This window comes from Silurus meridionalis, chromosome 9 (genome assembly GCF_014805685.1).
Source record: "Silurus meridionalis isolate SWU-2019-XX chromosome 9, ASM1480568v1, whole genome shotgun sequence".
Taxonomy (NCBI): domain Eukaryota; kingdom Metazoa; phylum Chordata; class Actinopteri; order Siluriformes; family Siluridae; genus Silurus; species Silurus meridionalis.
In genome coordinates this window covers 6,939,699-6,950,278 of record NC_060892.1, presented here as the reverse complement: position 1 = coordinate 6,950,278, position 10,580 = coordinate 6,939,699, and the positions used below count along the sequence as shown (strand labels likewise).

The 10,580-nt window shown below is 35.2% G+C and overlaps 1 protein-coding gene across 2 annotated transcripts in view; it reads right to left on the bottom strand.

Moving 5' to 3' along the window:
• psmd1 (proteasome 26S subunit, non-ATPase 1) overlaps positions 1 to 10,580 on the bottom strand; it is a 34,674-nt gene extending 24,094 nt beyond the window's left edge. Inside the window, exons 1-16 of one of the 2 annotated variants that reach the window (XM_046857618.1) lie at positions 10,388 to 10,580; positions 8,467 to 8,510; positions 7,709 to 7,782; positions 7,372 to 7,541; positions 6,345 to 6,553; positions 5,759 to 5,902; positions 5,446 to 5,672; positions 5,259 to 5,319; positions 4,710 to 4,838; positions 4,416 to 4,504; positions 3,595 to 3,673; positions 3,314 to 3,487; positions 3,114 to 3,225; positions 2,181 to 2,377; positions 1,877 to 1,972; positions 905 to 969 (exon numbers count right to left, since the gene is read on the bottom strand). In XM_046857618.1, coding sequence (XP_046713574.1) covers positions 905 to 969; positions 1,877 to 1,972; positions 2,181 to 2,377; positions 3,114 to 3,225; positions 3,314 to 3,487; positions 3,595 to 3,673; positions 4,416 to 4,504; positions 4,710 to 4,838; positions 5,259 to 5,319; positions 5,446 to 5,672; positions 5,759 to 5,902; positions 6,345 to 6,553; positions 7,372 to 7,541; positions 7,709 to 7,782; positions 8,467 to 8,510; positions 10,388 to 10,403 — 1,886 coding nt within the window. In that variant the 5' untranslated portion in view covers positions 10,404 to 10,580. The remainder of the gene's footprint in view (positions 1 to 904; positions 970 to 1,876; positions 1,973 to 2,180; positions 2,378 to 3,113; positions 3,226 to 3,313; positions 3,488 to 3,594; positions 3,674 to 4,415; positions 4,505 to 4,709; positions 4,839 to 5,258; positions 5,320 to 5,445; positions 5,673 to 5,758; positions 5,903 to 6,344; positions 6,554 to 7,371; positions 7,542 to 7,708; positions 7,783 to 8,466; positions 8,511 to 10,387) is intronic. The other variant, XM_046857619.1, reaches the window with a different exon arrangement.

Below are 10,580 nucleotides of genomic sequence, written 5' to 3'. Positions count from 1 at the left end.
CATAAAGAAGCCAAAGAGAAAGAAGTGTGTATAAACTAAGCGATTTTTTTCCCCCAGCTGTAATGCAAATGTCAGCTATACAAGACTAGACTTTACTGTGTATCTTCAATTAATTCTTTTGGGCATGGATCTGTAATCAAAACTGTTTTGTTAAATAAATAGCCAGTGGGACTATCGAGGACTTTTGAAGGAAAAATAAATCGTATTTTACAGAAAATACATGATACACACCATAAACAGGTCTGACTGCAGAAACAGAAATCCAGAGGTCAAAGCTCTTTATCCAGAGAGCTAGGAAGTTCACGGTTCCACTAGATGTGTGCTGATCATCAGTCATAAAATATTACAAAATGCAGTACACGATGAATTTGATTGATGAAGTCGGTCATGTTCAGAAGGAATTTGTAGTATTTTTACATTAACTGTTCTCATTTTCAGCTATATTCAATAAGACCCTCAACATGACTGCCCTAAACACAAAGGAAAAACTTGCGGCTTTACCTCAGACTTTTGCAAAGTACTAACAATGGAGACTAACAGAATAAGTGTCTCAAAAAAACTTACAAAAAACTTCCCAGAGTCAATTATTTTCTTTTAACATGTTTCTGCCATACAAGTTCCTCGAAGAGCGGTTACCAGAATACTGTTAAGAATACCGTTGAGAAATGAGAATGAACGCATTAAAACAAAAAATTGTTCAACAAAGTTAATATACAGACAAATCACAACCCACAGTCCACTTTCAGATGAATTAAAACCTACAATTCAACAACACTGTTGTATCATGGTGCACAAAGCTTCCATTTCAAATCATAGAAATGACAAAAACTGAACATTTTCAGAGTTCTAGCCAACAGTAAACAGCAAGCACTGAGGCAGAACGAAAGAGCATTTCAGATCCTACCTGAACATAATGAACCCGATGGACTCGACGGCCGCTCTGCGAACGTCATCGTTCACATCACTGACCTGTTTAAAGAAAAAACAGCATTAAAAAAATTTGATAAATGCTTGGAGAAATGTACCGAGTAAAAAAATAAATAAAAATCATAGATTCACCCATGTGTGTGATTAAATGTAAAGTATGTTTGTATTTTATATATAAAATGTGTGTGTACACACACATATATATATAAATATAAAAATTAAATATTTATATATAAATGTATGTTCGTTCATCCAGATAATCCTACATTTAACCCTTTTTTTTTAATTATTATTATAAGGTTAAAGTTCACACCATTTTACCAAAATTATGATTTATTAAAAATAAAAAATGTGATTTATATATACTTTGTATTATTCACTTAACATTATCTGAAGCAGCATGATGTTGTAACACAATGAGTACTATTATACAATTCAATTTCCCAAAAGCCAGAGAGCAAATCAGAGCACCAACAGAATAAAATGAGCAACATTTCTCACACACAATATAAATAATGGCGCCACCTGCAGGGCAACAAACCATTATTGACAGTCTTCTTTGCGTTTTGTTTTTAATTAAACACTAAATGCACCGTTACCAGCTACACAATACTCCTCCCAAAACACTCCTAATACCCTTGCACCAAGCCATGATACACTCTGGTGTCACAGTTTAGGGAAATGCTCTCCAAATATGTTGAGAAATTATATTTGGGATTTATACAAAAAGCCAAACAGAATAAGTGGTTAACATAAAAATTTGACTAAACTCTTTTGTTCCTATCAATACAATCTCTTCATTACAAGAGACAACTTCCCCACATCTTTTATACTGCATACATAACCCACAACTATTTTTATCTTTAATTGGCTTTATTAAAGCACGCATACATCACTTTAAGTTCACAGGACGTCCTGGCAAGTGTGAGAAAGAAAGAGACAGACATACCGCGACATGCAGCAGGCGTCGGATGGCCTTGTTGTTTCCCGAGCCGCAGTAAGCCATGCCGACTGTGTACATTCCCGAGCGACGCAGAATCGGGTCCTACGTGGGCAGTGAAACAAAACAGAGCTTCAGGGTTGTGCCAAGTACAAGTCAAGTATGTTTTTATCACCGGCTCAAGCATCTATATAAAAACAGTAGGGGGGAAAATATTATGTCTCGACTTCAGAGTCACAGTGCAAAATGTAAGAAAATGGGGCTTCTCGCGATCCGTGACAAAGTTGGAAACATTCAACCGATCTGTGCTCACTTTGTCCCTGCAGAGGCTCTCAATTAGCGCATCTGCCTCCTCCATCCTGCCATACATGACGAGGGCAATGCCCACTGCCAGGCCGCGCAGAATTTTCTCATGCTGCGTCTCCTGAGCGTATCCCACCATGTCCTCAATAGCCTGCGCTGATTTAGAGCCCAGCATGACCAGACCTAAAGCCAGACCTGCAGCCTCTCCTACACACACATACACAAAAATATGTATATAAAAAATACACACACACACACACACACACACATATACATGTATATATACATATACACACACACACACATATATACATGTATATATACATATACACACACACACACACATATATATATATATACATACACACACACACACATATATATATATATATATATATATATATGTGTGTGTGTGTGTATATATATATGTGTGTGTGTGTGTGTGTGTGTGTGTGTGTGTATATATGTATATATATATGTGTGTGTATATGTGTGTGTATATATATATATATATATATATACACACACACACACACACACGTGTGTGTATATGTATATATACATGTATATGTGTGTGTGTGTGTATATATATGTATATATACATATACACACGTGTGTATATATATATATATATATATATATATATATATATATATATATATATATATATATATATAGCTGACCAATTAAACAGGATATAATCAAAGATAGAAAACAGTATTTATTTCAGATGAAGAGGGAAAAATGAATTAGAAACAGACAAAAAAAAAAATGGAAAAAAGGATTGTTAGGGAATAGAGGAAAAAGAAATGAATAGAAAGGGGAAATACACAAAAAAGAAATAGAAACAGACAAATCAAAACTAGAAAACAAAAATTGGGAAAATATAAATGAATAAATAAATAAATAAACAAACAAACAAAAACAACAAAAAGATATTTACCTGTGACTGCATCATCCTGGTAAAGGTTTGATTTGAGAAGCTCATAAACATCCTGTCTCGCCGTACCAAGAGCCGCTAAGCCAAGACCCAGAGCTCCTCCATGACGCACAATCTGCAAGGACACAATAAATAAATAAACATCAATGCCTTCAGATACATTTCTAAACACATAATTATAGTCATGTGTCTCAGGAACTCACATCATTGCTAGCATTCTTAAGCTGACTGAGGAGGTAATCAATGATGTCTCCGCCATGGTTGGCATGGATCAGTCCAAGTGCATAAAGGCCCCCTCCTTCCTGGTAGGCGGAGCCTGGTGACGTGTCTTTGGGCAGGTATGTAGCCATCAGCTGCAGCGCTTCCTTTTCGTGGCCCTGAACAAAAATATATTTCATCATTTGACCTTTCGCTATAGACAAACCCCCCCCCCAAAAAAAAACACGTATTCAAATAAAATGTTTCCAAGACGAAAAACATTTACCTTGTGAATAACACCAAGACTGGCTGTGGCTGTGAACTTTGCCCAGTTGGTAGCTCTCGCAAGCCACTCCAGATTTTCTCTATATAAAGAATAAATGTTACATATGTATTAATTTTATATAGCAGCTAGTTGCAGATCCATTAATAATAGTAGTAATAATGATGATGATGATGTATGTTGCATTGAAATATAGTTTAGTTTTGTATCAACCTCCAAGATGTTTCAAATCCTAAACCAAATTCCAATGCAACATACATCACCATCATCATACTCATTATGACTACTATTATTAATGATTTTTTGGTACATCTAAAACATGGCATACATCAATTTAAGGTAAAAAAGACTAGAGCTACCTGATGTCACACCCTGTGACACATTTATGCTAATCTTTTAAGCTGCAGTCATAGGATATTTTTATGAACGAATACAAAAGGAAGGGGAATGTGGCATAAATCTTCTCTACATTATACAAATTTGTCAGAATTCAAATAAACGATGCTCCATGCTGGGAGATGCACACATCCTGGTAGTGTCCCAAAATATCATATACGCTGCTATGTTTGCCTACCGCAGGAATTTTCAAATGCTTTCACAATTTCGTTATATCGCTATTGTCGTATTATCGTGAGATTGAAAAATATTTAGTTTACCCATCGTAACTCGGAGACTATCTGCATATACACCTTTTTTTTTTTTGCAAACTGTTAAATACAATGTTTTGTCAATATTCAACAATGAAACAAACATTTTTTTCAAAAGTATGTTATTTGCTTGTGTTATAGTAAATAGATTATATACTCAAGTAGGATGATTTTTACCTGAGAAACTGGTCACTTGTGGTTCCTGTGTGCATGAAGGAGTTTGCTATGACCGTCGCTGTGTGGCATACCGAATTCCGTACCGCATCCTAAAATTTAACAATAAGCAATTTACCTATTTTAAGAAGTTCCATATTACAGTCTTTAAAACAATTTTATTGAAAATTAAATCTAGAAATGGCAACGTGTCTGTTATGTCTGCAAAAAACAGTACAAAGGGAAGCAAACAAATGCATCACTGCAATTAATCACTAAAACCGAAACGTTCTTTCTGTAAACTCTCTGACCCCTGACCTTTGTGTTTTTGAGGATCATTAAGTCTGTGTTGTTGTTTCGAATGAGGAACTGCAGATGAAGCTCAATGGCCATTTCACCGCTCAGGATTTTGATCATTTTTGAGTTCTGGTCTTTTGGTTCGTCCTTCTGGTAAAACAGAACACACAACCATCAATGTGGTACAGGTACAAAATAACTTAATACCTATATAAATAGTTTTTTTTTAGTAGATATGTAAAATGAAACATTAATAATTATCTCTTATAATATTATTAATTTTATGGTTACAAATAAAAATAATCTGGTACATTTAAATCCAAAAGCATATCTGCTTTATCCGTTCGTTAGCAAATTTGCACAAAATACATCAGATTAATAGTACACATGCATCTCATAAGATGATCTCTAGAACACCTTTTATGTAGTATTTTGATAAAGATTTCATATAAAACTTGGTTTTTAAAATTAAAATGCCATATCTTATTCTGTCAGTCGTGCACAATTGCTGCCAATTTGTATTAAATAGAAAAATTTATGTTACTTGAAGATTAAAATCATCATAATTACCAAATCTGCAGCTTTTCCAGCAGGAGAACTGCCAGCTTTATCATCAGTCTCCATTGCATCACTAGAACATATTAGGGCCCATGTTAATATTCGTTGCCAGACACATATTCAGAGCCAGACAACACAAAAAAGGGAAACATTATAACTCATGCACATTAACAAACAAAACACCATTTATTTAGCCCACCCGTCTTTGTCCTGCGTTGGCACAGTGCCAGTGTTTGTAGATCCGGGAACAGCAGGGATAGGTGTGCCGACGGTGCGTAGGTTCTGGATAACGGAGGACAGAAACTGCTGGCTCGCACTTTCGTACAAGTCGAAGCAGATTTGATATGCCATCAAAAGGTTGTCCTCCTTCACCAGCTTCTCCAGGATATCACTTACAGCTTGAGGGTCGTCCAGGAATATCAGACACTGCAGTGTAAATGAGCATTAGCATACGCACCATACGCGATGCAACATCACACTGTTCACATCCCTGCATCAGAAGTGTCTCTCACCTGGCAGACGTTGATGAAATCTGGCTTCTCCAGGTTCATGTAGAGTTTAACAAGCACCCTGAGAACCTCATTACGGAACTTTTTGTTTTGCATCAGAGACATGCAGATCTTCAGGCTGTAGGCCAGCAGACCGCTGACATCATTCTGCAGAGGGAAAGCAATAAGACAAGATTAATAAAGCTAAATTCAGCATTTTGCTTTGTCAGATAAATCAAACGGGTTGATTAGTTTTCTATAACAGCAGCAAAGTTTGTAGTGAAGTTGCAAATCTCAGGTTAATATTTATGTGCTTCTTTTAATAGGTTATAGTTGCTACAGCAATTTACAATGCATTCACTGGGACTGGTGCGCTTATATATATTTACCTATATATTATATATATGTAAAGCTATAAGTAAGTTTTCTCACAAAGGAGTGACAGTCTTATATATTTTTATATATATTAATAATCTTAATAATACTTTATAAATAACATCTTAAATACTAATACACATATTCGCAGTGCTAAAAGACCAGCACAAATTAAATTGTTTTTATAAAATTAATTATTTATAGCATGAATGTTTATGAACAGCTTAAACTGTACCGATTCAAGAATAGTTTTCTCAAACACATCCAAGCGCCTGGTCTCCAGGGCGATCCCAATGGCCTGCTTATACTTGTGATCATCCAGGCATCGCTGGAACATTTTATTAACAATGCCCTCCAGACGAGGATCAATTGTCTTTTTCTCTTCGTCCTCTGGCAGCTCGGCATTCTCCACGCGCAGCTTCGTGTAATGATCGATACATTTTGCTGTCAGGGCATGAAAAGGAAACTTTTGAAAATCATAAAGAACAAATAAGAGGAGATTTCTATCAGCATAGTGCAGGGTCATGAAAGAAAGATTTGAGCTATGGATTTTCTTTTGTAATTAAGTCAGAAACCAAGAAATAAAGGAAGTTTATGGAACCAAAAAAAAAAAAAGGAAAGAAAAGAAAAGAAGAAAAAGTAAAGAAAAGGAGAAAGATATACTTTGAACTGTACAACAGCTTACAACAGAGAGAAATAACAGTAAGGTGTTCATCACCAAAAGAACAAATAATGCAGAAAATATGGTGCAATGGTGCAAGATTAAAAAATGCAAAATTTAAATAGTACTGATTAATGAAAATGTGAATAAAACAGATAAATTATTTTAATAAAAAGAATTAATAAATTATAAATATGTATAATATAGCTCTGTCCATGCACTGCAAAAACAAACAGCATGTTGTGTCAGTAATTCGCCTCTAGAGGGAGCACTTGTAATGACAGTGGCCCTTTTAGCCGCTCCAGCAACAGGCACAACCTGAAAAAACTATCGGTGCGGATTTTTGCTGAGAACCGTCCCAGCAGTCACCTATCAGTGCCGAAAAATCACCAAAAACTATGAATCCGTCGACCTCTAATTGTATTCATGCATTAAACATTACAAAAAGGTTAATAATACGTGCAATATTTATCCTGTTAGATGTAATGCTGTTATGGTTTTCTTCAGTATGACTACTATATAGGGAGCTATAGCTCTCTGTAATCTATAAAAACCATCGAAAAACACGGCATGCAAAAGATAATCAAGCCTTCAAACTCACCAATAATGGTTTCCACGTATTCGGAGTCATCAGTGACGTTGAAGAGATCTCCAGCACCCAGAGCATAGTTCAGAGACTCCTCAAAAGCACCGAGGTGATAAAACACTTTAGAGGCCACCAAAGCAGCAAAAGCTCTACTACGGAACGTCTCATCTTCATACAGGACCTCACTGTATGAGAAAAAAACAGAACGTTGTTCTCCCTCTCTATTACAACCACATTTTTTCCATACATCTAAGCCCAAAATGCATTTCTTTTCAAGGGATAGTCTAGATTATATAAATGGTACAAACGTACTTATGAATAGATGAAAGATTAGAATGAAGATCATACTTACATTTTATCCACAGACTCCGAGATTTCAGCCCAGAAGTCATTGACGATGGAGTTAAGCTTCTGGAGCGCAAACTCCTTAAAGTTAAAGAATAAATGACGACAGGCAGAAAGAAAAATGCACAGGTTAGAACTGGAAATATTAACATGAAGAAACTAACCAATCAATGAGCCACAATCACATCAGTCCTAACTAATCAACTATGTAGCAATGTTTTGTTTAGGGCCACGCATTGTGATAAATTACATCACAATACACTTGATATTGCAGGAGAACTTGCTGATGTGCATCTGATTTGTTTAAAAATCATTATATTTTCCATCCTATTCCGTTGAATTATAATTGTAGTTATTTTCGACACAAAAATGCAACATAACCTACTGTTAACACCGGAAATGTTTGCATATTACCCTCGCAAATTTTGGCATAAATCTCTTCACCAAACGGAAATACAAATTCCCACCAGAGTTTCAAATCAGTCACAAATTACCAAAAGAGTTATAATTAAAAAAAAAAAAAAAAGACTAAAGTGAGCGCTAATCCAGACACACTAAATCTTTCTCCCTCCATAGGGTTCCATTACTTTTGTCCTAATTAAACAGGCATGGAATTGAAAAAGTGATTAAACACCATTATCTGCATTTAAATCAGTTACAGCACATTTCTTGTATAAGCTCTACTCTGAAAAACTGACACATTTGTTCATATCCAGAGCAATAAATGAGGCTTAATATGTGTAAAGACTTTTGCCGAAGTGTTACCTTAAGTTGCGGCTCATCCTCATCCAAGAGGGATATGATTCCAGCTGCAAATACAACAAAGAATTAGTTTACACAATACCCAGATGTGGAGGGGTTCCCTTTTGAGTCTGGTTTCTCTCAAAGTCTGTTACATTTACATTATTGATGGAATTTGGCAGAGGCCCTTGTCCAGAAGACTTACAATTACAACTGCGTGGTTGAGGTTTAAAAGCCTTGTTTAAAGGCTCAGCAGTGGCATCTCAGTTTGGTGATGTTGGGATTTGAACTCATGACATTCTGGTCCAAAGTTCAATGCCTTACCCAGTAAGCTACCATTTCCCATTTGCGTATACCACTTGCTCAATAGGGATAAACTTATGGGCATTAACATATACATTTATAACATCTTTATATCTGTAACGATGTTTTGGGACAATGTCAATTGTTAAAAGCTCCATACATATAAATTGAATTTAATTATATGTTGACGATTTCAAATTCTAACACCCCTAGACACCAATATGAGTTTATCATGGCTACAGAGATGATCAGGAAAGATCACCGGACAGTAGACCTCAACAATGATGGAACTGTAATGAATGGACATTCAGCGACACCCTGATGAGGGTTTTTCTTTTGTATCGGGTTCCGCTCAAGGTTTCTCTCTCATACTCTCTTAGGGACTTACTTGAATCTGTTGCCACTGGCTCAGTTATTAGAAATACAGTAATCCCCCGCTTTACTGCGTTTTGAATCTCGCGCCCCCCGGTTTATCAAGGAATTGCATTTGCCACATAACTAATTTGCCGGGCTGATTGTCCCGGTCTCTCCCGGATAGCACCATAGACCAAAAAACTTATAGGGAATTGTTTTTATGGAGTTTTATTTTAAAATTTTAAAATGTATTAATAAAAATATAATGATCAATTATAGAATTAAGTTAAATGTTAAAACAGTACAGTACTGTATACATTAAAAAAAAAACCTAAAAAAAAAAAAGCATTTTTGGGGTGGCATCTTTCGTTTATTTCGTACCACCACAATAAACGGGGGATTACTGTAAACCTATAGGCATCATATTTATAAATTTATATTTTAGAACCTATTTTTCACTGTAAAGCTGTTTTCAGAAAATGTCTATTGCTAAAATAAAATACAACTTAAATTAATTAATTAATTAAGTAAATAAACAAATAAATCTCAAAGTAACATCTGGAGGGAATAAAAATTAGTTAAGGACACTAGTGAACCTTTAATGTAAACTTTTAGTGCATACATTTTATATATGTTAAAAAAAAGCAATTAGTAAAAGTTAAATAAAAAGACTTGAACCTTATCTAATGATATACTTGGTCTGAAAATACTGGCAAAAGTGTGTGAATTAAAATCTACATTCGTTAATTATTATAACAGCTTCAATTTAAAACTAATGTAAAATGAATGACAACTAGTTGCCAATGAGATAGATAGATAGATAGATAGATAGATAGATAGATAGATAGATAGATAGATAGATAGATGAAGTGAGTGCATAAAACAGGTACAGAGCAATGAAATGTAGTTTAGCATAAACTAGAAGAGCATTGTGCAAATTAAATAAGTGTAAATACATATGTAAATATATGCAAATATATGCAAATAAATATTAAGGCTGCGTAAATTGTGTGCAAGACGTGTGTATGGTACAATGTATGTAGAGGAATTGGAAATAGAAATACACAATATGAGACTGTACAAAAAAATTCCTCTCTTCCTTCTAAAAATTCCATAAAATATCTACTAATAATGCAGTTATTACCTGTAATCACGTGATTCGTAATGCGGATATAAATTCTAAATAAAGAGGAAAACCTGAACCTGAGCCTTTAACATGAGCTAGCTTGGCTAATGTGACTCAGCTAAATCAATGGCATTGTTATCCATTCTTCACTTCATTCCTTACCGGCTGATGTGATCATGTTTTAACTTCTGCGACCGAAGAGTGGAAATCGCGGTCCCGAGTTTTCCAACGGCACAGAAAAAACCCCACCGAATATAAAATTATTTCTGTCAAAACACTTCGATAATGAACAACGGTGGTTTTCTCCGGCGCCCGTTCAATTGCACTTTCCGCTTTGCGCCGGCTGTATCCCAAA